A 25,154-nucleotide genomic window follows, 5' to 3' on the forward strand; every position below is an offset into this window, starting at 1 on the left:
CTCCTCTCTATACACATGGAATGCTAGATGAGCAGCTGCCTGTGCCTGGATGTGGAGCTGGAGGTGAAGAACACCTGGACAGGCCCCTGGATGAGGAGCTGAAGGTGAAGAACACCTGGACAGGTCCCTGGATGAGGAGCTGAAGGTGAAGAACACCTGGACAGGTCCCTGGATGAGGAGCTGGAGGTGAAGAACACCTGGACAGGTCCCTGGATGAGGAGCTGGGGGTGAAGAACACCTGGACAGGCCCCTGGATGAGGAGCTGAAGGTGAAGAACACCTGGACAGGTCCCTGGATGAGGAGCTGAAGGTGAAGAACACCTGGACAGGTCCCTGGATGAGGAGAAGGAGGTGAAGAACACCTGGACAGGCCCTGGATGAGGAGCTGGGGGTGAAGAACACATGGACAGGTCCCTGGATGTGGAGCTGGAGGTGAAGAACACCTGGACAGGTCCCTGGATGAGGAGCTGGAGGTGAAGAACACCTGGACAGGCCCTGGATGTGGAGCTGGGGGTGAAGAACAGCTGGAGAGGTCCCGGATGAGGAGAAGGAGGTGAAGAACACCTGGACAGGTCCCTGGATGAGGAGCTGGAGGTGAAGAACACCTGGACAGGTCCCTGGATGAGGAGCTGGAGGTGAAGAACACCTGGACAGGTCCCTGGATGAGGAGCTGGAGATGAAGAACACCTGGAGAGGTCCCTGGATGAGGAGCTGGAGGTAAAGAACACCTGGAGAGGTCCCTGGATGAGGAGGAGGAGGTGAAGAACACATGGACAGGTCCCTGGATGAGGAGAAGGAGGTGAAGAACACCTGGACAGGCCCTGGATGAGGAGCTGGGGGTGAAGAACACCTGGACAGGTCCCTGGATGAGGAGCTGGAGGTGAAGAACACCTGGAGAGGTCCCTGGATGAGGAGGAGGAGGTGAAGAACACATGGACAGGTCCCTGGATGAGGAGAAGGAGGTGAAGAACACCTGGACAGGTCCCTGGATGAGGAGCTGGAGATGAAGAACACCTGGAGAGGTCCCTGGATGAGGAGCTGGAGGTAAAGAACACCTGGAGAGGTCCCTGGATGAGGAGGAGGAGGTGAAGAACACATGGACAGGTCCCTGGATGAGGAGAAGGAGGTGAAGAACACCTGGACAGGCCCTGGATGAGGAGCTGGGGGTGAAGAACACCTGGACAGGTCCCTGGATGAGGAGCTGGAGGTGAAGAACACCTGGAGAGGTCCCTGGATGAGGAGGAGGAGGTGAAGAACACATGGACAGGTCCCTGGATGAGGAGAAGGAGGTGAAGAACACCTGGACAGGTCCCTGGATGAGGAGCTGGAGGTGAAGAACACCTGGACAGGTCCCTGGATGAGGAGCTGGAGGTGAAGAACACCTGGACAGGTCCCTGGATGAGGAGCTGGAGATGAAGAACACCTGGAGAGGTCCCTGGATGAGGAGCTGGAGGTAAAGAACACCTGGAGAGGTCCCTGGATGAGGAGGAGGAGGTGAAGAACACATGGACAGGTCCCTGGATGAGGAGGAGGAGGTGAAGAACACCTGGACAGGTCCCTGGATGAGGAGCTGGAGGTGAAGAACACCTGGACAGGTCCCTGGATGAGGAGCTGGAGGTGAAGAACACCTGGACAGGTCCCTGGATGAGGATCTGGAGGTGAAGAACACCTGGACAGGTCCCTGGATGAGGAGCTGGAGGTGAAGAACACCTGGAGAGGTCCCTGGATGAGGAGCTGGAGGTGAAGAACACCTGGACAGGCCCTGGATGAGGAGCTGGGGGTGAAGAACACCTGCACAGGTCCCTGGATGAGGAGCTGGAGGTGAAGAACACCTGGACAGGTCCCTGGATGAGGAGCTGGAGGTGAAGAACACCTGGACAGGTCCCTGGATGAGGAGCTGGAGGTGAAGAACACCTGGACAGGTCCCTGGATGAGGAGCTGGAGGTGAAGAACACCTGGAGAGGTCCCTGGATGAGGAGCTGGAGGTGAAGAACACCTGGAGAGGTCCCTGGATGAGGAGCTGGAGGTGAAGAACACCTGGAGAGGTCCCTGGATGTGGATCTGGATGTGGATCTGGAGGTCAAGGACACCTGGACCGGTCCCTGGATATGGGCACATACACAGCAGGTGAAGACCTTGAACATAATAAACCAGTTGCTAAACTTTTCTCGAACCCTGGTGTCCAGTTATGGAAACATCAGAGACTGAAAACTGATACAAACTGAAAACAACATTTTTTACAATTGAGAGACTGCAGGTAATCACTACAAAGCCTGAATAGTGTAGTAACGATCGCGGTTGCAGAGTGTGTGACTGCCCGACCGGGCCTGTCCGGGAGCAGGGCCGGCCGACGATAGCAGCCATTTCAGCTGGATGTCTGATGGGGACGCACATTCAGCTGAAATTTATTGCGGCACAGAAACCCACCGGGTCCCTGCACTACCATACATGCCGCCGGCCAATCAGAGACTGGCAGCTGACATTGGCTTGCAAGTCATTAGTGGCGCATGGCAGTGACTTGTATATTGAAATCAGCCTCTGCACTGGCTATAGAAGAGGGCGACACATGAGATTATCACTACAGGACTAGGTGTCTTGTGCCATCTAGTCCTCCAGCTCTGTGTAACCTCAACCCTTACCACTTATAGACAGCTTTCTGTTAATGCAGACTGCACATAGAAATCTGCCAATCAGTGGTGTGGGCTATAAATGTGACGACTCACCATTCAAAGCTCTTCAGCAGATAAAACATGGATTGTATCAAAACTGCAGCAAGCAGACCAATAAGTGACATAATCACTGGAATCAGGTTCCATGTCCCTACATCAAACTGCTCTCAGATTACATAGCAAAAAAAGCTGCTGACACATTCCCTTTAAAGCAACCCTTGGGTTCTTTATAAAGAAAAGTTTAACATAAAGTGATTTATTTGCATATTTTTAATCTATACCTTCAGCATTTCAAGTCCCTTTTCTTTTTTTTTTTGTCTTGTACTCACTGATTTTTTTTGCTCCAAATTACTAAATGCAAAACACAATCCGGACAAGCAAAGATAAATGGATTATCTTAGATAACGTACTTCTGCAGGTTTATTTTTTAATTTTTTAGTACAAATAGTCATACGGTCTGCTAAAATATTGCAAAATTGGTGCTAAATTTTCATGTATACATAAAATGGCTTTGGGAGGGGAGGGAACACTGGAGTACACTTGCTCAAAAATATAGCAATTGTTTAAAAAGCCTTAATTGATAAATCAGTCAAAAACATCTGGAAACCCCAAACTCTTTCCTTAATGACGAACATAAAAAAATATAGGTGAGTAGATAAAATAGACTTGAAAAAAGGTGCAAATGAAAAGAAGGATAAGCAAGGTGCAAAAGAAAAACAAAAAAAACTATATAAAAAAGGTGCAAGTGCAGTAATGAATCAGGTCCTTGTGGTCTCCTTTTTGCCTTGCTCCTCTGCATTGGATCTTAGTCCCCTCTGCATTCATTTAAAATATCTGCAAACTTCTAGGTTTCAGATCACAGAAGCTAACAGCCTCAGTGAAACATATCTCCCCTTCAGTACTTTGCCAGTGACTTTGTCACAATATACTTTTACAATCACATACCTGAGACTGTCATGATTCCCCAATGGCATGGGAACATCAGAAACACAAAATAACAGACTAGCCCTCGGGTGATGGAAACTCAAGCTGACCGTGACCTAAATCTACCACACAACTAACAGTAGCCAGGAAGCATTCCTACGGCTGCCTAGATGCCATGCGCCAGCCGGAGAACTAACTACGCCTGGAAGAGGAAGGAACAGACCTGGCTTACCTCTAGTGAAATTCCCCAAAGATGATAGTAGCCCCCACATATATTAACGGTGAGTTCAGAGGAAAAGACATACACAGTATGAAGGTAGATTTAGCAAAGCGAGGTCCACTTACTAGATAGAGGAAGGATAAAAAAGAGGACTTCACGGTCAGCTGAAAAACCCTTTCAAAAACCCATCCTGAAATTACTTTAAGACTCCTGTGTCAACTCATGACACAGGAGTGGCAATTTCAGTCCACAAGAGCTTCCAGTAACAGGAAATGACAAACTGTAAACTGGACAAAAAATACAAAACAAAAAGGACAAGAGTCCACTTAGCTGATCAGCAGATTGGTAGCAGGAACATGCAACTGAAAGACTCAGGTTACAATGATGACCGGCAAGGAAGTGACTGGAGAGCAAGGCTAAATAGGGAACTCCCAAAACTGATGGAAGCAGGTGAGCTGAGGCAGAAAAGAACACACAAGTCTCCAGTACCACCAGCCACCACTAGGGGAGCCCAAAAAGCGGATCACAACATGAGACATTCCCTTAAAAATCAGTGCGAAGAAAAGGCTGCACCAATGGAGATCCCAACTGCCAGAATCTGACCGTGACCCAAATGTCATGTCACATACAACTAAATTGTTGGAAAATCTTTAAAAAAAAAACAAGACACAAAAAATATAAATCTCATCTGTAATCTTTATAAGACAGACACGTACCTATCTATGGCCACTGCCTTCACCGTACCTGGGACTCCCTGAGATTGGTATTTAGACATTCGCTTGTTATCTGGTCAGATCAGTCATATATCATGTTCATAACTTACTTCCTTGACTCTGTCGTTCTCAATAAATACTGGTTCTAGATATCAGATCATAATTATCTTGTACTGTAACATAGAATTACTATTATCAGACCATTATGGCATTTCAAAAGTTAAACTCCTTAGGCATTAGTGCTGTAGAAAATGATTGCTCAGCAGCAGAGGAGAAAAAAAAAGGCAGTGTAGCAAGGACACTGGCAGGGAGAATTATGATCCGAGTGGACCATCAATTCTAACAGGGCCCGCCTGTACAAATTACACTACGTGCATGGAATGGCTGAGCCTGCAGTGGGGAGAACCTACTCACACCTTGTGTTAGTATTGGATAACTACTGAGACATCTTTCTCCCATTTGGTTAGGCACAAAGGAGTGCTCCAGCTTTAAAGTATATATCTAATTTCGGAATAAACCATTCTGAGCAGGTACATGAAGAATAACGCTTGTTCTGCCCATTATGTGACTCGAATCCTGTATTTTTCACAACTTTTTTTTTACTTTGTATCTAAGCTTTTGCATGGAGACTAGCTGCTATGTCATCTCCTAAACATAGCACACAGAGTCTGCTCTCCTCTTCAGCACACCCTCAGAAGCAGCAGCAACAATATAGAGAAGTACTGAGAGGAGTAGCTGTGAATCAAGCTCTAAGATGAGGTACAACACTCTGTATAACTCATGAAGCCTCTCCCTGCTCATATCCTTTCTCCAGATAAATCTATAAGCTGCAGAACATAACCGTATCTCTCTGTATGGATTGCATCCTGCAATTCAGAGACCATGTGTTATGAATGTGTAGCAAGTCACTCGGGAAAATAAATGCTACACCAAAAACTGCAACGGACCCTGCTGGTTCCTGTACAGATTAGTGATCCTGACCCCGAGATCCGTAGTGATTCCTGTGTAAGAAGAGATAGTCCTAATCACAGACAAGATGATGGCAACTTAGACCTATCCTGCCTGAAAGGCCATTAAGCACTTCACGTTCCTCCTGAAGAACCGGAGGCAGAGGAGAGTGCAAATTACCTACAGAAGCGAAAGTGTGCTGAAATAGAAAGAGATCCCAGAGTGAGTAAAACAAACCACAGAATACAAGATAAAGGACTGAATAAGTAATGTTCGAGAATAGGCTGCCTACTTCCTAAAAAGAAACAGAAGATAAGTGCAGGGTAAAGAGTAGAGAGATAAACCATTTCTCTGTCTGACTTAAACTATAGCAGTATGGCTGGAGATCCGAATGAGACTATCACCAGCAGGAAATACCAGCAGGGGGAAGGTATGTAAAGCCGCACCCTAAAAATAATCAGGCAGACAAATGAGAAAATGAAAACACCTGTTACCCTAAACGACTGAATCATGGATAACAGAAAGTAAATACCCAGAAATAAGTGTATCTGCTGTGGCTCAGCACAGAGAAGCTGGCCACAAAGCAGAGGTTCAAGGGTTCGAACCCCGACGCATGACACCATGAACAGTGAAGACAGTTGTAAAAGGGAAAGAAGTGGCAGGAAAAATAACAACTCTCTATATAAATACTGAGCTCATACGTGTTTGCTAGGTGCCTTCATTTTGTGCCTCAGTGATCTTGTCGTTTTTCATCAAAGATGTATACACAGGAAAATGCAAACATTCCCCAAGATTTTTAACAAGTAGTCTACTATAGCCTGTTTACTGTTATACATTACACAATATTGTCCGAATCCCAGATTAAAACTATTACAAGACAACAGAATATTTCATTTATTCACTTTTAATTTTAATTATGCAAATTATGTTTTAATAATAGCATTCCCAAAACAGATCAGCGCTGTTTCTTATGTATTTATTAAGAAAAAAACTTCTAGCCCAAAAGTTGCAGCATTTATGACTCAAATTTAAAAAAAAATTAATTTTGCCAGTTTGCGTCATACTTTTAATTTCCTTAGAACTAGGATAGACTGACTCAGGTACATTCTTGTTTAAAGTGAACCTATCATCAGGATACTAGACCCCTAACTAATGGCATGTGAGTAAAGAGCCTTTAATCCTTAGTAAATCCTTACCTTACTTGTAGAATTCTATTTTCACATCTTGGAAATCTCTAGCATTTAATGGGAATGTGCTATCAAAAATATATTGTTTTTCAACAATTGAAAATATGCAAAATGTTTTTATATATAAAAAAAAATATTAACTTTAATTTTTTTAAAGTACAAAATATGAAAAATAATTTTAGCAGGTTTCACATTTTGCAGTTTTAAAAACTAGAGTGAGTAGCTGCTGAAATTTTCCATGAAAACCTAGTGTTCTGCCAGCTCGCATTATGACTGCAGTAAAAGTGGGCGGTGTCTTGCTTGTTTACAGGAGCAGGGGGCGGACACTGCACTTCCATATCTGCTGCCTCACTTCCTTTTCCCTACTCATCACTGACCTCTAACAGATAGGTCTTTCTTGTCTCAATGACCTGCCTCCACCGCCTGACTTTGAGCAGGCACCGTCATTACCTTGGGGGCATCTACTCAAAGGGGGCAGAGCATGCAAAGTACATTCCTGATGACACTGTGAGAGCTGGACTATCGAACTGCGCAAGCCCTCCCCCCTCTGATAAACACCACCAGAGCAATGACGACGCCTGTGCAAAATCTCAAGCAGGTCACCAAGAGAAGAATGACCTGTCCGTCAGAGACCTGAGGCCAGCAGTGGGCAGGGGAAAGGGAGAGAGACAAAAGAATTGCAAGTGCAGCGCTGGCCCCCTGCACTTCAACGCTGGATTTCTCTAAAATGTCAAGATAAAATGCTACACACAAGGTATGTATTTATTAAAGATGAAAGGATCTGTACTCACATGCTTTTAGTCATTGGTCTAATAACTTGATATTATATTTATTCACTTTAACAGCAAAAGAGACCAAATTTAAATTAAGGCAAAAGTTCGAGTAAAGTATATCTAGTACAGGAAAGTAATTCTAGAATAAAAAAAAGCTTACAGTAGGCTCAGAGCATCATTTTGCTCTAATGCATAGTCGAGTTGTGCAGAAATTTGATACTTTATATCTTACCAGGAACCCTTGACTAAAGCCTGAAGTTGCAGCATTCATCACTAGTCTACATATTGAAAGTAGTTTGTTATACAGAACTTCATGTGAAGTCATTGAGAACTGCTTCCAGACTTCCTTAAAGGAAAAAAAAAAGTAACTTTATGGTTTGAAAGGTTATTTTTTAGCTATTTAAAGTCCCATCGAGAAGAAAGTGCAGAAAGGTGAAGAAATAAAGAATTTAGAGCTTACGCAGGGCACTAGGGACATCAAACCCAAAGTGCTGTGTGAACAGACCAAGGTAAGAACTTCCAGCTTCGGTGTCATCTGTATTGCTTTTAATAAACATGTCCGTTCCTCGTACAATCACAGCTTGTTATCATAAAAGGTCATAGAAATAGTCCAAGCCTTGTCCCAGCTCCCAGATAGATATCCCAGTTCCCAGCTCCTTTGCAAGGTCTAGTCGCACCTGTATAGACTGATAGATGAAAACAAATTACAAACAAACTGGCATGAAGGAAGATTCATTGTTATACTACATTTTTGAGAAATACCTTTTTCAAACAAGATTTTTGGGCCCCCAAAAAGTACAATATAAAATAGGATCTCTATGAAAGAAAGATTCAAGTTTAAAATCTTTGCAAATATAAAGTTTGTCATTCAATGGGAGCATGGGAGCACAGTGATGTATCAACAGTCAATGTGAACAAAAATCATCAACCAACAGAGCACAGGATTCCTAATCAGCCCGGAAATCAAAGGGTATGTTTCCACGGTCAGTAAATGCTGCGGATTGGACACTGCGTACAGATGCTACAGCATAGTGGAGGGGATATTATGAAATCCTATCTCCACTGTGTGTGCAGGGACGCTTCCGGCTTCCCTGCGTATACACACATGCAGCGTGTCTTTCTAGACCGCAGCTTGTCTACTTATCTTGCGTCAGACTCCGCAAGATAAATATCACAGTTCAATATCTTGGATGCGGTGATTCCGCATGGTTCATTGAACACATGCGGAATCACCACACGTACAAAAGCTGGCAGCGCTATGGATAGAGCGGACATGTGCTGCGTACAAAGTGCTGCCGTATATGGAGCGTGGAACCATACCCTAAGAGATTGAAATCATTTGTGTATCCATTTTCTGTGAATTTCATTATGACAGATCATAGTGTGACTCGGTAATGTGCACAGCCCCCATGTGCTTTATATGCAGAACCTGGGAATGCTCCCGATGAGACTGTGGATGGTGTCCCGAGGACGTTCCAGACATGGATCTGGCATCAGTGAGCTCCTAGACAATCAGTGGCACTACTGTGAACAGAACGGGATGCCAATGTTCTCTAGCAAATGCCAATCAAGCTGCACAGTGTTGGTCACGTGTGCACAGGTCCTACTACAAGACCTTGGGCTCTCTTGGAGACCATTTTCCATGCTTGGTCACAAACATGAGAGCCAGTTGCCCACTGGAGGTCATTCTGTAGGACTCTGACAGTGCTGCCCATGTTCATCCTTGCACAAAGAAGTAGATACCAGTCTTTCGCTGGGTTGATGTCTCTCGATGTCTGTCTTCTCTAGTGTAGCAACCAGTCATGCATCTTGCAATGATGCATATGGATGTGCCATCCTGTAGGAACAGGACTACATGTACGGGTACCGCATCAAGAAACCGGTAGTGACAAGGACAAAAGCGAGATGCAAAACTAGAGCAGAATCAGAGCCAGGATGGATATGTAGAGAGGAATTGTCTGTGGCCACTGTCCTCAACACCATTCCCTCTTTTGGGTTGTCTTACTGTCTCTGCTCCTGTTGTCACTTTGATTGTGAATCAATGTCACCTGCTTTGGTGCAAATAACTCGTACTTCCTAACTGGACAGATTGATATCTGTGAATTTTGAATGATATGGGGTTATACGGTGTTGTAGAAGTGTTTCCATTATTTTTTGGAGCAGTGCATGTAATAGCTTCAAATATAGCAATTTCTCTGCAGCATCTAGAGTCCACAATCCTCTCAAGAAGGTGCTGAAATCAATTAATCCTGCAGGCAAAATAAAGCTAAATCACTGAGCTCGGAACTACTCTTGCAATGTAAATATGTAGCAATGGCCATGGTTTACATGGAAGAATACAGCAATTTAAAGCATATGTTCAGCTTTAACTGCTACAGAGGGATCTGGTGAAAAGAAGCCTGTCATCTGATTCATGCTGCCCGAACAAGTTGTCTGGCTGTGCTACTACATGGGGACCATATGACTTGTATGACTAGTCCAAGGCTGATCCCTGGCGGCTTGTCTCCATCCTGCACAAGTTGTCTGGCTGTGCTACTATATGGGGACCATATGACTTGGAAGACTAGTTCAAGGCTGATCGCTGGTGGCTTATCCCCATCCTGCACAAGTCGTCTGGCTGTGCTACTACATGAGGACCAAATGACTTGTATGACTAGTCCAAGGCTGATCGCTGGTGGCTTATCCCCATCCTGCACAAGTCGTCTGGCTGTGCTACTACATGGCGACCATATGACTTGGAAGACTAGTTCAAGGCTGATTGCTGGTGGCTTATCCCCATCCTGCACAAGTCGTCTAGCTGTGCTACTACATGGCGACCAAATGACTTGTATGACTAGTTCAAGGCTGATCGCTGGTGGCTTATCCCCATCCTGCACAAGTCGTCTAGCTGTGCTACTACATGGGGACCATATGACTTGAAAGACTAGTCCAAGGCTGATCGCTGGTGGCTTATCCCCATCCTGCACAAGGCGTCTGGCTGTGCTACTACATGGAGACCATATAACTTGTATGACTAGTCCAAGGCTGATCCCTGGCAGCTTGTCCCCACCCTTTTCTCTTAGACTGAAAGGGCTCTGCAGGTAGAAGCCACCAGATACCTGCATTGTGCTACTCAGCTGAGATACATAGTCCCCGGCAGACTTTCAGAGTATGTTTTCTCTGATATGCTGCATTGTTTTTATAGATAAAAATAATAATGCAGCCATTGTCTGATTCATACTTATCACGGTTTGGGCAGTATAAATCAGATGACAGGTTCTCTAAGCTTTTTCACCATAATGAAATATTCTGGAGGACCAGCAAGTTAGACCCTATACTGCACACACCCATGTTGGCTCTGTACCAGATATGTGTGGTGCGTAAGTGTAATCCTATGGAAATGTCGGTACCTTAGTGTAATGATGCTGTTTTGTGCTTTCTCTATCACCATGCTTCCCAAAACTGTAATGCAAGCTTACCAACGATTAGTGGGGCACAGATGGAAGACGATCTGCTCCGCGGGCCGTGCCATGGTACTTCCAATGTCTAGTTTTGGACTTAAGTTATTTCTAATTGAAGATAGTAGAAATAAGCTCTGACAGACAGACACCTGTTAATGGTATTTTACAATGCAGACTGAACTATTTAAACTGGGTATAGGGATCTTTTAGAAACATCACAATGTGTACTGGTTATTGTCTCAATGGGAAAAAACGCACATATAAATCTCAAAGTGTCATATGGTACTGTGTGCATGAGGTCTTACAACTCATTTTCTCCCTTCATGCAATTCATTGTTTTGTTTTACAACTTCAACATGTCTCCTCTGGAAAATACTCCTCTTATCCATTAGCATATCACATCCATCCCAACGGCAACAACAGCAGCGGCAGGGGACTTTCTCCTTCCGGTAAAGAGCTATGCATTAGAAGAATGTGCATGATTATATGGAAAGTGAACATCCATGGCTTGGTGAACCTATGGATATTCTAGCAGCCCCACCTCATCCCCTATAGCAGTGTTCCCCAAGTCCGGTCCTCAAGAGCCACCAACAGGTCATGTTTTCAGGATTTCCTTAGCATTGCACAGGTGATGGAATTATTGCCTGTGCAGGTGATGCAATTATCACCTGGGCAATACTAAGGAAATCCTGAAAACATGACCTGTTGGTGGCTCTTGAGGACCGGACTTGGGGAACACTGCCCTATAGGTAAGAGGCGGACAATGTACTTTTCCATTCCTCACCTTCAGGGTTGGATAGAAGACTGCATGCTTTCCTCCTTTATTCCTGTAAGAAAACAACACGTCTTAAGAAGCTGAACATTGCAGAGATGGCAGTCTGGAAATATGACAGACATCCACACTTCAGCTGTGTTTGGTTAAACCTTTCCGGGGGGCCCAGACCCCAGTTCTCTTTAACAATAAGCCTGGGCAATCTGATGATGGTTAAGAGCCATTTGTTCTACTTTTTGTGGCAATTTTCCCGACATGAAATACAATCAGCCACTAAGCAGAGAAAATAACTATAAATTATTGCTGAGTGCCGGATGGTTCTGCGTGATCTTGTGACTATGGTGGTCTACAGATTTGTGTCCTTTCCCTGTCCGTCCTCATCTATCCCATACAGAGCAGGACGACCCCATGTGGTACTCACTTTTTATATTCCAGGTAATGTTCCGCAATGTGCTGGTCCCACAGTATCTTCGGCTTATGCTCCTTCAGTATCTCAATGTACCTGCAGATCAAACAAGCGGTGGGGTTAATGCGGAGTCAGCTTAACGGCGCAGATGGGCTTTTTCCTCCTCATATATTCTACTTAACATAGAAATAATGGTCTCTGCAGCTTGGCGCTCGCTATCAGTTGTACGTTTCATGAGAAATTAGTCAAGCATTGAAAGGATGGCATTAAACTTTACCTCAAATACCACCCAATAATTAGCTGCCGCTATGCTTGATTAATGAATGTTTCCTTTTCTAATAGATGAAAGCTTAAGGGCTCATTGAGATGAGCGAGGTACCTGCTCGGATTCAATGAACAGTAAGGCATGGCATTCAATTAGCCCTTATCGCACAACTATCAGACATGTATGAGGTTTAGGCCCGACAGTTACATTCTATGAATGTTCCGCTGCTCACCCAAATAAAAGCAGCTCAGCCACTGGGGTCTCGTTATACTGGTCCGTCTAGGGGCACATTCACTGCACGTACAGCCAGCACCTATAAAGAGGAGGTCTCTACTGACAGGGCCGTTATGAGGTGTTGTGGCACATGACTCCAGCACCCAATCAGCACTGGCGTCACTGGCTCCGCCTTCGTATGAACTGAACATGCAGAGAAGCCAGGGCTGCAGCTCATCCCAGACTTCCTCTTCATGTTCAGTTTGTTTGGAGGCGGAGACAGTGACGCCTGCGCTGATTGGCTGCTGAGCATCACATGTCATTCCACCGCATCACTGCCATCCGATGGCGAGTGCCGACACCACTGGAATTGAGCCGGCATGGGAGTTGAGTATAGGCTTTACTATTTTATCGGGGCAGAACATTTAGTTTAAGAAGGGGTTGTCCTAGTAGTGGACAACCCCTTTAAGACTGCTGACACCTTTCAGGGGAAAATGCTCAAATACTAAGTTTGAGTCTCCGCGGCTGCATGTCTCGTGGTTGTTCAACAGCAGCAACACATACAGGGATTGAATAAGACAGGTAAACCCTGCATGTGTTGCAGCTGTCAAACAGCCGTGAGACATGCAGCTGTGGGGACACGAATGTAGTATTCGTGCACGCCGAACACACTTTATTAACGCCTGAGCATGCTCGAGTAACACCTTATCCAACACGCTCTCTCATCACTAGATATGAGTAATGTAATGCAACTTTTCTCTAATGCAAAATTTTAAAATTTCTTATCTGGATGCAGTCACTATAGTGATAAGTGACCATTGTAGATGTTAAGAGCCAGACCAGTGGCTATTAGCTGATGCCCATGTGGCTACATTTAAAATTGGGGTTGCCTTAAAGTGAATCTGTCAGAGGGTTTTTGCTATGTAAAATGAAGAGAGCATGAATTAGCTCGCTCATCACTAGTTGCTCATCTGGGACATTTATGGCATATCTGTAGGACCTGCATCTATAATAATAATAATCTTTATATAGCGCCAACATATTCTGCAGCGCTTTACAGTTCTGCAGTTCATATATAACAGTCATAAGTAAAGGTAAATACAATAATTAAAGCAAAATAATGCCGTAAGAGCTTACACTCTACAATGAGGTGGGGGTAGCACAAGGTACAGGGGCTTATTTACAATGATGGTCCAGCCATCTTGAGGAAATTGAAGATAGATAAAGACTGCACAAGCTGCTCACCAGCCAATATTTGTAGTGCTTTTGCAATTAGGGAATGTGATAGGCCGCCGTAAACAGATGTGTTTTTAGGTAGCGCCTAAAACTGTGTAAGTTGAGATTAGTCCTAATGTTTTGGGGTACAGAGTTCCAAAGAATAGGTGCAGCTCGGAGAAATCTTGGAGCAGGGAGTGGGAGGTTTAGTGCGGATGTTAGTCGAAAGTCGCTTGCGGAGTGTAACGAGCGGGTAGGCCGATAAACAGAAATGAGGGAGGCGATGTAGGGGAGTGCCGCACTGTGGAGAGCTTTGTGGGTGAGAACGAGCAGTTTAAATTGGATCCTATAATGAATGGGCAGCCAGTGCAATGACTGGTGAAGAGCGGAGGAGCTCGAGTACCGATTAGCTAGATAGATGACCCTGGCTGCTGCATTAAGGATGGACTGGAGAGAGGAAAGCGGAGTGAGGGGAAGGCCAATTAATAGAGAATTATAGTAGTCCAGGCGGGAGTGGATCAGGGCGACAGTGAGGGTTTCTGTTTCCATGGTGAGAAAGGGGCGAATTCTAGAGATGTTCTTTTGGTGTAAGTGATAAGAGCAGGCAAAACATTGTATATAGGAGGTGAAGGAAAGATTGGTGTCGAACCTAACACCCAGACAGTGCGCCTGCTGTCGGGGGCGTTATTATGGTGCCACCCACAGAGAGGGAAATGTCATATTTAGAGAGGTACATATCTATCTTGAGAAAAAAGCCCTTGTGCATGGTGTCAAGAATGGAGAGGTCATTGCACTCGCTCATCAATTTTTGGATCTTGCATAAAAATGGAGAGACTAGTACATACATATACTATATGTCCCGGATACAAGTCCTAACATCTATCCAGTTGACATAACATGGAGTTGTAGTTCTGAAAACGGAGAAGAGCCCAGGTTGGAGGCCACTGAGATGTCCAATTCTGGAGTCTAATATTGTGTATGGAGCTGCTGTGATCTCCTGTACCGACAGATGTGGGAAGCTGTAAAGGAGGACTTGCCTTATATTCGTAATAAAAGAATAATTTCTGAGATTTTATCTGACTTTTTTTTTTTATCTAACCTTTCCCTCCGGACATATCTGATTTCTTTCTCACCTTGAAACCGCCTCTCAAATTGTCTTTGCAAAAGTAATTGAACATCCCTAAATGTCATTGGAAATCTCAAGTTTTCTAATGCAATATCTCACAATACAAATGTTGTATTGCATCTGCGATCTGCTTGGGTCGTGGTATTCTCCCAAAATACATACTTTCGCTAGATAAATCTAAATAATTGTTTCTGCTCACTTTTCTATTAAAGTTCCATCCGTCCTAGAAATGTCAGTATGGTCTGACCTTCAAAAAAGTCCTTTCCACAAACGCCCAAGATAAACTCTACACATAAGCCCATGAGTTATCTTGGTCTTACAGATGCTAGGTTTTCTCAAGTGACAAGTGTCACAGTGTCTATAGGAGATGTCTCCCATCTTTTCACAGACCACGAACATAAATGATGTTAAAATCTTCTATATAATACATCCTCACTGATCCGACCACAAGCTCCATCGCATACTGTATATACCGTATGAAAAGGGAAAGGAAATTCCCAGAAGGGCTTCATTCTGTTCAGGGGTTTCCAGGAACACGACATTGATAACTTAACAATATTAGATCAGTGGGGCGTCTGGCTCCCAAAAGCCCAACCGATCAGATCCCCTTCATTAATTACCAGTCACAGCGACACAGGGCAATGTAGTCAGCGTTGTAAAGTCCGTAGAAATGTACAGACTCCTGCTTCAAAACAAAGATATTACATTGTGTATAAGATTAATATTGTATCATTTATCTGATGAATACATAGCTTGTTGTATATTTAGTTTAAAGTGGTTTTCCGATTTCAGAAAACCCCTCTCCCTTGGGTCTTTCCTCCCCTTCCCGGGACCAGTGCTGAGTCTCCACTAACGTCACGTCACTGACAGCTCTGCAGTCAAACTGTGAGCTCAGCAGTCAACTCTGGCAGAGACGATAAGCTCAACCGCTGGCTGCAACAATGTCCACGTGATGTAAGCGCAGCAGACATTAACAGACAATGGAAGCAGCAGCAGATACTTAGCGCTGGATTCAGGCACGGTAAATAAACCACAGTTTTATCTTTTAAAACATTATCTGTTTTAGTTCAACCCATGGGTGTTGGATGGGGATGAGGTCATGGGCTCTGGGCAGCCGGCCGGACATGTACACCAGACTCCACCAATCATGTCTTTATGGACCGTGCTCAATTCAATGGATCACAGTGAGGCCGGGGTCACACATGCGTGTTTTACGGACGTAAGAGCGCAAAAACTACGTCCGTAAAACTCGCATTACATACGGCACAATGCTTCTCAATGGGTCTCGTCCTATCAGCCGTATATTACGGATCCGTAATATACGGCGTTCTACGGCCGTACAAAATCGCAGCATGCTGCGTTTGTCAGCGTATTGCGCAAATAATACGCCAATGAAAGTCTATGGGGGCGAGAAAAATACGGATTCCACACGGACCAGCAGTGTGACTTGCGAGAAATACGCAGCGGTGTTAGTGAAAAGTCGGTAATTCAATTGCCGGCTTTTCATTTCTCCTGCCTAAACCCGACAGGATATGAGACATGGTTTACATACAGTAAACCATCTCATATCCCCTTTTTTTTTGCATATTCCACACTACTAATGTTAGTAGTGTGTGTATGCAAAATTTGGGCGCTGTAGCTGCTAAAATAAAGGGATAAATGGCGGAAAAAATTGGTGTGGGCTCCCGCGCAATTTTCTCCGCCAGAGTGGTAAAGCCAGTGACTGAGGGCAGATATTAATAGCCAGGAGAGGGTCCATGGTTATTGGCCCCCCCGTGGCTAAAAACATCTGCCCCCAGCCACCCCAGAAAAGGCACATCTGGAAGATGCGCCTATTCTGGCACTTGGCCACTCTTCCCACTCCCGTGTAGCGGCGGGATATGGGGTAATGAAGGGTTAATGCCACCTTGCTATTGTAAGGTGACATTAAGCCAGATTAATAATGGAGAGGCGTCAATTATGACACCTATCCATTATTAATCCATTTGTCTGAAAGGGTTAAAAAAACACACACACACATGATTAAAAAGTATTTTAATGAAAGAAACAAACAGGTTGTTTTAATAATTTATTGCTCTCTCAATCCATCAGTAACACCCTCGCTTGGCAAAACAATAAACACACAATATACATACCCTCTCTGATGAACTGTCAGGTCCCACGAGGTAATCCATCTGAAGGGGTTAACTAATATTACAGGCATGAGCTGTGCTAAACCACTCGCTCGTGCCTGTAATCCCCTGGTGCTGAAAGGAAAGCAGAGTGATCTATACTTACATTCAGTCGCGGTGATGCGCCCCTGCTGGATGTTCTCATGAACTGCAGCCTGGGAACTTTTTCCCACGCTCCAGGTCATATGAGGACATCCACCAGGGGGCGCATCACTGCGACTGAAGGAAATGTAGGTCAATGACCTACATTTCCTTCATTCGCCGGGGAATTACAAGCACGAGCACAGCTGCATTTGCAGGGCTCCTGCTTGTAAATTATTTTAACCCCTTCAGATGGATTACCTCGTGGGACGTGACGGGTCAGCAGAAGGTATGTATCTTGTGCCTTTATTGTTTTGCCAAGCGAGGGTCTGCAAATGGATTGAGAGAGCAATAAAATATTAAAACAACCGCTGTGTTTATTTCATTAAAATACTTTTAAATCGTGTGTGTGTGTTTTTTAACCCTTTCAAACAATTGGATTAATAATGGATAGGTGACATAATTGACGCCTCTCCATTATTAATCTGGCTTAATGTCACCTTACAATAGCAAGGTGGCATTAACCCTTCATTACCCCATATCCCACCGCTACAGGGAGTGGGAAGAGAGTGGCCAAGTGCCAGAATAGGCGCATCTTCCAGATGTGCCTTTTCTGGGGTGGCTGGGGGCAGATGTTTTTAGCCACGGGGGGGCCAATTACCATGGACCCTCTCCTGGCTATTAATATCTGCCCTCAGTCACTGGCTTTACCACTCTGGCGGAGAAAATTGTGCGGGAACCCACGCCAATTTTTTCCGCCATTTAACCCTTTATTTTAGCAGCTACAGCGCCCAAATTTGGCATACACACACTACTAACATTAGTAGTGTGGAATATGCAAAAAAAATGGGGATATGAGATGGTTTACTGTATGTAAACCATGTCTCATATCCTGTCGGGTTTGGGAAGGAGAAATTAAAAGCCGGCAATTGAATTACCGGCTTTTCACAGATATCGCGCTGAAGTAAATATAAATACAGAATATATATATATATGTGTGTCTCAATGACATATATATATATATATATATATATATATATATATATATACTGTATATATGTTTTCCCGAACATTTGAGCACATAAATCCATTAGATGTTGATTTTGCAAGCCTGCGAGAAAATATCGCAGTACGGATGCCATACGGATTACATACGGAGGATGCCATGCGCTAAATACGCTGACACACCCTGACTACGGATCAATATTTTGGGAACATTTCTCCGTATTACGGCCGTAGTACGGACGTATAATACGTTCCGTATTGTCTTACGCCAAGTGTGACGCCGGCCTGACTCATTCAGAAACAGAAAAAGGGCCTAAACCAAACTGTTCCCACAAAATTGGAAGCAACAATTGTAAAAAATGTCTTGGTAGTTTCAGACTATTCTCAGACTATTCTCCCAGTAATATGTCTTTCCTAGTTCTCATGTATCAGCATAACCAATTTCTTCTTCTACAGCTCATCAAAGCATCTATTCTCCTTTGCGATGACAGACACTGGTGCTAAGGATTGTGGCATTCCCCAAAACTGCAGAATTTGCTATGGGTGATTCACTTTCTTCGTACACAGTCTGTGGGATGTCCCCCATCAGACTGCATTGGGTGCGCTTTCCTTCCTATCTAAATTCCGATACAGTTCAGCTTGTGTGAGCTGCCCTTCCTGGATGCTTTCCTTGCTTCTACATACTCTTAAATGTCATATACAATCTCCTTCACTTACTGATGTCATTTCTAACATTGAGAGATGTAAGGTGGAGAGAAAAGGCATGAGCATCAGCATAGCCAGCTATGTAAAGGAGTTGTGAAGACTTTACAGTAAAAAGATGGCAGAAAAGCTTTAATTCAAGCATTTCTGAACATTATACTATTTTGCATTCCCAAGATAGAAAACAATGAGAAAAATGTCAGCGCAAAGATGTTAGGCTGGTTTCACACTTGCGTTTTGATCTGCAGCGTTTTTTAAAAAAACGCATGTGGTGAAAAAACGCATGCAAACGCTGCGTTATTTAGTTTTAGTTTAGTTTAATTTAGTTTTTTCTTGTGTTTAGGGTTAGGGTTTTCTTGTGTTTAGGGTTAGGGTTAGGGTTTTCTTGATTTTTCTTGTGTTTTCTTGTGTTTTTCGGTAAAAACGCATGCGTTTTTAACGCAAGCAAATGCATGTGCTTAAAAACGCATGCGTTTACATAGACAGCAATGCATTTTTTTGCCGCGAATAAACGCATGTGTTTTTTTGCGGCAAAAAAACGCCGCTAGAAATTACTACATGTTGCATTTCTGCAAATGAACGCACGCGTCAAAAAACGCATGTGTTGCCGAAAACACGTCAAAACGCACGCTAAAAAACGCATGCGTTTTTTAATGTTAAGTATAGGAAAAAAAACGCATGCGTTTTTTAGCGCTAAAACGCTGCAGATCAAAACGCAAGTGTGAAACCAGCCTTATAGATACAGTGGAGATGCAGTCTGCAGTTTACAAAACTTTGTGCATTACTGCACACTCTTGTATCAACACCAAGGCTGCTCTGATAACAGGAAAATACTGCATAGCAAACTCCCTGTTCAGACATAGAAACAGCTTGCAAATAAGGTATGTGAGATATTTTCGCAACAAACACATAAAGATATTAGGTTAATTTATCCATAACATAATTTAGAAATGGATGAAGTTTGTGCACCTTGTAAAATAACTATGCTAATAGTAATAGGCACCACAGAGCTCTGTTTTTTCAACTCTAGATTTGAAACTTGTGTTACAGATACATACCCTAAGAGTTCTGAAGTGGTTCAGAGGAGGAATGCTTTAATGGTTGGATGTTGTTGGATCATAAGCTGTCGACACACATTAGATGATCAGCTGATTTGGACAATATTCATCTTATATGCATGACTGCCTCTCGACTCTTCACTACAACATAAGTCGGAGAGATAAGAATATCAACTCGCTGATCCTTTTGTACCTAAATACATAATACACCATTTTGGATTAGCTATAGTTGCATTTACAATGAAAGATAATTGTGAACAGGCGTTCAGAAAAACACTTGTTTCATGATTATTTTGCAGTGTAAACAGGCTGCATATCACCTGATGAATTAGCAAAATGCTCCATCATCGGCTGAAATGATCTTTTCTGCTATGCAAAAGATCACCGTTCTCGGTAGTGGATTGTCCTGTGTAAACAAGACTCTTGCTGACGATAACTATGACAGCTTATCTAATATAGATTGCTCAGTGCACATTGCTAACTTTGGTTTGCCTGTGTAACCAAGATAAAACGACTGCCTATCGGTAAAAGTTTACCGTTTGGAGGTCTTATCGTGCCACCAGTTAGTCGATGTAAACCGACCTTTAGTCCCCTTTACCTATTGAGATCATATGAATTCTTGGCCGAATCGAGTATGCATGTGTATAAGAGAGTTCAGCCCAACAACCATTGGCAAGCCTTAATTTTCAGACAATTTTTAATCTATTCTACTGATTTTTTTAATACTGCATTTTCCATATAACTAGAGCTTCATAAGTAGTTCCAGTTGCCTCTGTAGCAATGCCAAGAGCAGCCCTCACTGAAATTTTGCTTGGTCTTACAGGCCTTATCTTGACCTCTACTGTTCCTGTGAACTGCCATTTCTTAATTACATTTTGAACTGAGGAAAGGGCAACTTGAGAATGTTTTGCTATCTTCTCCTGCTTTGTGGGCCTCCACCATTTTTATTTTAGAGTGCTAGGCAGCTGCTTAGAAGAACCCATGGCTGCAGTTTTTTGACACAAGGTTAGATGAGGCTGGGTTTTTATAACACTGGGAAATTTGCATTATCTGGCCTTTTCTAACGATGATAGTGAACAAGCCATAACCCTAACAGGCTAATTAAGTCTGGAACCTTCATCACAAATATCTGAGTGCACAAATCTCCAAGGCTGCCGAAACTTTTGCATTGACCCATTTTCCTTTTTGTAATTTAAAAAAAGTGACCATATATATATATATTTTGTTTTGCCAAAAATACAAAGTAAATATGTCGTCTTTAACTTTGCACCTTTTAGAGATCGTTTCATCTTCAATTTGCTTAACTGTTCACAATAACAGTAATTTGGAGGTGCCCAAACGTTTCCATGCCACTGTATAAGATTGTTTTTCACGAACATGAAGATGATACTGCAGACTGACAAGTAGCTAGGGGAAATATATTTTATTATGCATTTCATTTATACATTCAGTGCCCGTTTAAGTAAAGTAGAACAGTCACATGAACTTCTGACCAACAGAAGCTGTAGGATTTAATTTAAGATACACACATAGGACAGGCCCTCCTGTGCACCTATTATATGAATGAAATAAAGGGCCATGATCATCTCTAGTTTACTATCATTATTGTACTTAGGAATAGGCAGTCTCTGAATAGGCTCAAAAAATAGATAAATATGAATTTATTTTACTTATATAGCGTCATCATATTCTGCAGCATTTACAGACATTATCATCACTGTCCCCATTGGGGCTCACATTATAAACTCCCTATCAGTATGACTTTGGAGTGTGGGAGAAAACTGAGAAACCAGAGGAAACCCACGCAAACATGGGGAGAACATACAAACTCCTTGCAGATGATGTCCTTGGTGGGATGTGAACCCAGGACTGGCTGCAAAGCATCAATGCTAACCACTGAGCCACTTTTCTGCCCATAAACAGAATGGCTCCAACTGTTACTAGGGTCCCTTTTTCATGCACTTAAAGGGGTTGTCTCAACTTAATAAATCAGTAAAAATGTAAAGCGTTTGTAAAAATGAACAACTTTACAATTAATTTTCTCCGTTGTCATGATTTTTTATTCTATAGTTCACTGCTCACTGTTACTAGCCAGTCTTCTAGGCAAGGAGTACACCCTTCCAAGCTGGATATCTCCAGCCAAGCATCCCTATGCTTCTCCTATGCTACAGAGGCAAAGCTGCCTATGCCTGTAGAAAGGGTGAGTGAACAATTCGGACCCATGGCACGATCATACCACTGGCTTGAACTGTCAATGCACCACCTCATGGCAAGTAAGAAGGCACAGTAGTGATTTGCTACTGAAGAAAAAAAAACATGAGAACAACCCTTTATATTTTTAGCATTATTTATTAAAGTTTCCTTTTTCTGTTAAGAGATAGCACAAGTGGAGCAGGTACACATGTAACCATAAATAAGAATCATATAAAATATGTAGCAGCAGATATCAAACTGTTACTCCTAAGAAAATAAAAGGCAATACAAAAGAATAGGAATAACACAGGCACAGTAGTTAGCTCTGTTACCTTGTAGCACTGGGATCCTGGATTTCAATCCCAGCAAGAAGTACATCTTCATGTTTATTCTCTGTGCTTTTGTGGGTTTCTTTCAGGTTTCTGAAAGCCAAGCATTCATTTGTTTTCAACGGGGGGAGAGGGTGAAAGCTGCTACCCAGACAGCTCTGGCAATGGCTTAACTCACCTGAAAACAAAGGACTGTCTGAAGGTCTCATACCCATCAGCGGGTCAGCCAGTCCTGCCGACAATGGCATGTTCAGAGAACATTCCCTTTAAAGAGGACCTGTCAACAGGTCAAAACTGGCCAGTTTTTGCACCTACTACCTAATTCACTTTTTTCAAATTGGACATATGGTTCCATACAGTTTTATTTTGTGATAATTTCTATGGTCTTTACTAAGAGGGCATGGCTCACAGGGTAACAACGGACTAAAGACACACCCAAGAGGATCCTGTAAGCCAGCTTCTACCTGCAAGCCTCTAGTTAAATGACAGGTCTCTCCTATGTGTGAACATAACTAGAGACCTGTCAATCACTTGAGTGGCACTGGACTAGTCTGTGTTTGTCTATGGTACCTGGCCGGATCTTCAAACTATATTTTCTCTGAAAACCTGTAGAATTTCATAGAAAAATATACGTCACTGCAATCCCGCAGCTAGTCTCTGCTTTATGCAGTTCATGGTCGGTGCAGCGTGAATCTACTGACAGGTTCCCTTTAAATACATCAAAATCAAATTAGTTGGTGTTGTAAGAAATAAACAATATATAAACACTCCCAACCAGTGTCATAACTAGAGTCCCATGGTCCTGAATGCTAAATTTGGACCTTGGACTTCACCTCCATGTTGGTCAGATGTAAGGACCTTTTATAGCATTCTAGATCCTATAAAGACATACCGTACATGTAAGTGTCCCCATCATGGCACCTTCCTGTAATAATGTCCCTCGTCCTTGCTCCTTTCTGCAATAATGTCCCCCATCTTGGGCTCCTTTCTTTAATAATGTCTCCCGTCCAGGCCTCTTTCTAAAATAATGTCTCGCATCCTGGGCCCCTTTCTGTAATAATGTCCCCCATCCTGGCCTCATTCTCTAATACTGTCTCCCATCCTGTAACAATATCTTTCATTGTAGGCCCCTTCCTGTTATAATATCCCCAGTCCTGCGTCTATTCCTGTTATATTGTCTCCCATCTTGGGCCCTTTCCTGGCATAATCTCCACCATGCTGGGCCCCTTCCTTATATAATGTCCCCCTTCTTAAGCCCTTCCTTGTATAATATCCCCCATATTGGGCCCTTCCTGGCATATTCTCCCCCATCCTGGGCCCCTTTCTGTAATAATGTTTCCCATCCTGGCTCCTTCCTGTAAAAATGTCCTCGATCATGGGACTCGTCCTGGTAAACTGTCCCCCATTTTATAATAGTGTCAGCCATCCTTGGGCCCATCCTGGTATAACGACACACATTCTGACCCCCATTCTTTATATAATGACCCCCATCCTGGAAAGATTATTCTTGCCTATCTCTGCTTCCATGACATGCAGTATCCTCTTCTGTAACGGACTTCAGCGTCATGGGTTGCGTATGACATCACTGCCATACGCCGCCTTCAGCTTTCAGCCTCTGATTGGCTAGCGGCATGTTTTGCAGTGCAGGGAGCCGGCGGGTCCCTGTGCCACAATACACTTCAGCTGAATGTTTGCCCTTGGACGCACATTTGGCTGAAATAGGCGTTGGCAGGCCTGGTCACAGTCACACCCTCTGCGACTGCATTTGTTATGTCCCCTGCTCCCAACTTGAGAGACATATAACCCTGACGTATAGGATTATATGTATATGTCTACTTGTAAAAGAAATAAACACATAAAGCAGAGGGAATGTCTTTGCATTAAAAGGTTGGCCTATTATAGCCACATGTACACAGCAGAAACCCTAAAAATACACTTCTGCTCAGTTCTTTTTCTGCCACTAAAAAGAGAATGACTGTATATATAAGATGAGACAACACAACAATTTCCAAATACTAATGTGCAAATGTAGTTGCAATAGTAAGGATTAACCTTGGATCTGCATCTCAGGGCTTTGATGACAGCTGACTGGAGAACAATCTGAATACTCCTGCCATTACACCACTAGAAATGCGTGAATGGAGCTGGGTATAACAACTGGGAATATATTTAAAAACGGCTCTGCAATTTCTGAGCTTTTTGCGACGTCCGCAGACGAAAAAGAAAAACTAATTTTCACTCTTCTCAGCATTTCAGTGGGTTTTAGATCTGGCCTTTTGAATTTGTGATGAGATTTTATGGCTGCGGTGAGAGGAGGCTACGGTAAGTCTTGTAATGAAGCTGGATTCTGCAGTCACAATGAAAACAAGACTCTTTTGTGGAAAAAAAATATATTTTTTCTCCCGATATCAAATTCAAATGCGCATAAAAGCTGCAAATAAAACTAAAATTGGCTTTGCAGGGATCTAACACAAACGGAGGAAAAGGTTTCATTCCATTTCAGTTCTATTCTGTCTTTTACAAAGTACACCGGCAAATAATATGTAACTGCGCCAAGAGATTACAAGCCCTGACAAACAACTCTGTCCAGACCACTTGTAATGGTTCGAGAAAAGGAGCTCGGTGTAAGCACCGATGGGATACGTGGTCATCCGTCTCATCGTTTGTTCCGAGAATCCTGGAAGAACCGTGCTCTCCATCATTCCTCCACAGTTCTGCACCATGTCTCTATATCGTGTTGAGATG

General features: G+C 43.4%; 1 protein-coding gene across 2 annotated transcripts in view; it reads right to left on the reverse strand.

The window, feature by feature from the left end:
* Positions 1 to 6,355: 6,355 nt before the first annotated feature.
* The window catches only part of CHID1 (chitinase domain containing 1), a 670,857-nt gene continuing 652,058 nt past the window's right edge, over positions 6,356 to 25,154 (reverse strand). For both annotated transcript variants that reach the window (XM_077287837.1, XM_077287836.1), the window contains exons 11-13: positions 12,067 to 12,147; positions 11,658 to 11,700; positions 6,356 to 8,119 (exon numbers count right to left, since the gene is read on the reverse strand). In XM_077287837.1, coding sequence (XP_077143952.1) covers positions 8,021 to 8,119; positions 11,658 to 11,700; positions 12,067 to 12,147 — 223 coding nt within the window. In that variant the 3' untranslated portion in view covers positions 6,356 to 8,020. The remainder of the gene's footprint in view (positions 8,120 to 11,657; positions 11,701 to 12,066; positions 12,148 to 25,154) is intronic.

The sequence above is a fragment of the Ranitomeya variabilis genome, chromosome 2 (genome assembly GCF_051348905.1).
Source record: "Ranitomeya variabilis isolate aRanVar5 chromosome 2, aRanVar5.hap1, whole genome shotgun sequence".
NCBI classification, from domain to species: domain Eukaryota; kingdom Metazoa; phylum Chordata; class Amphibia; order Anura; family Dendrobatidae; genus Ranitomeya; species Ranitomeya variabilis.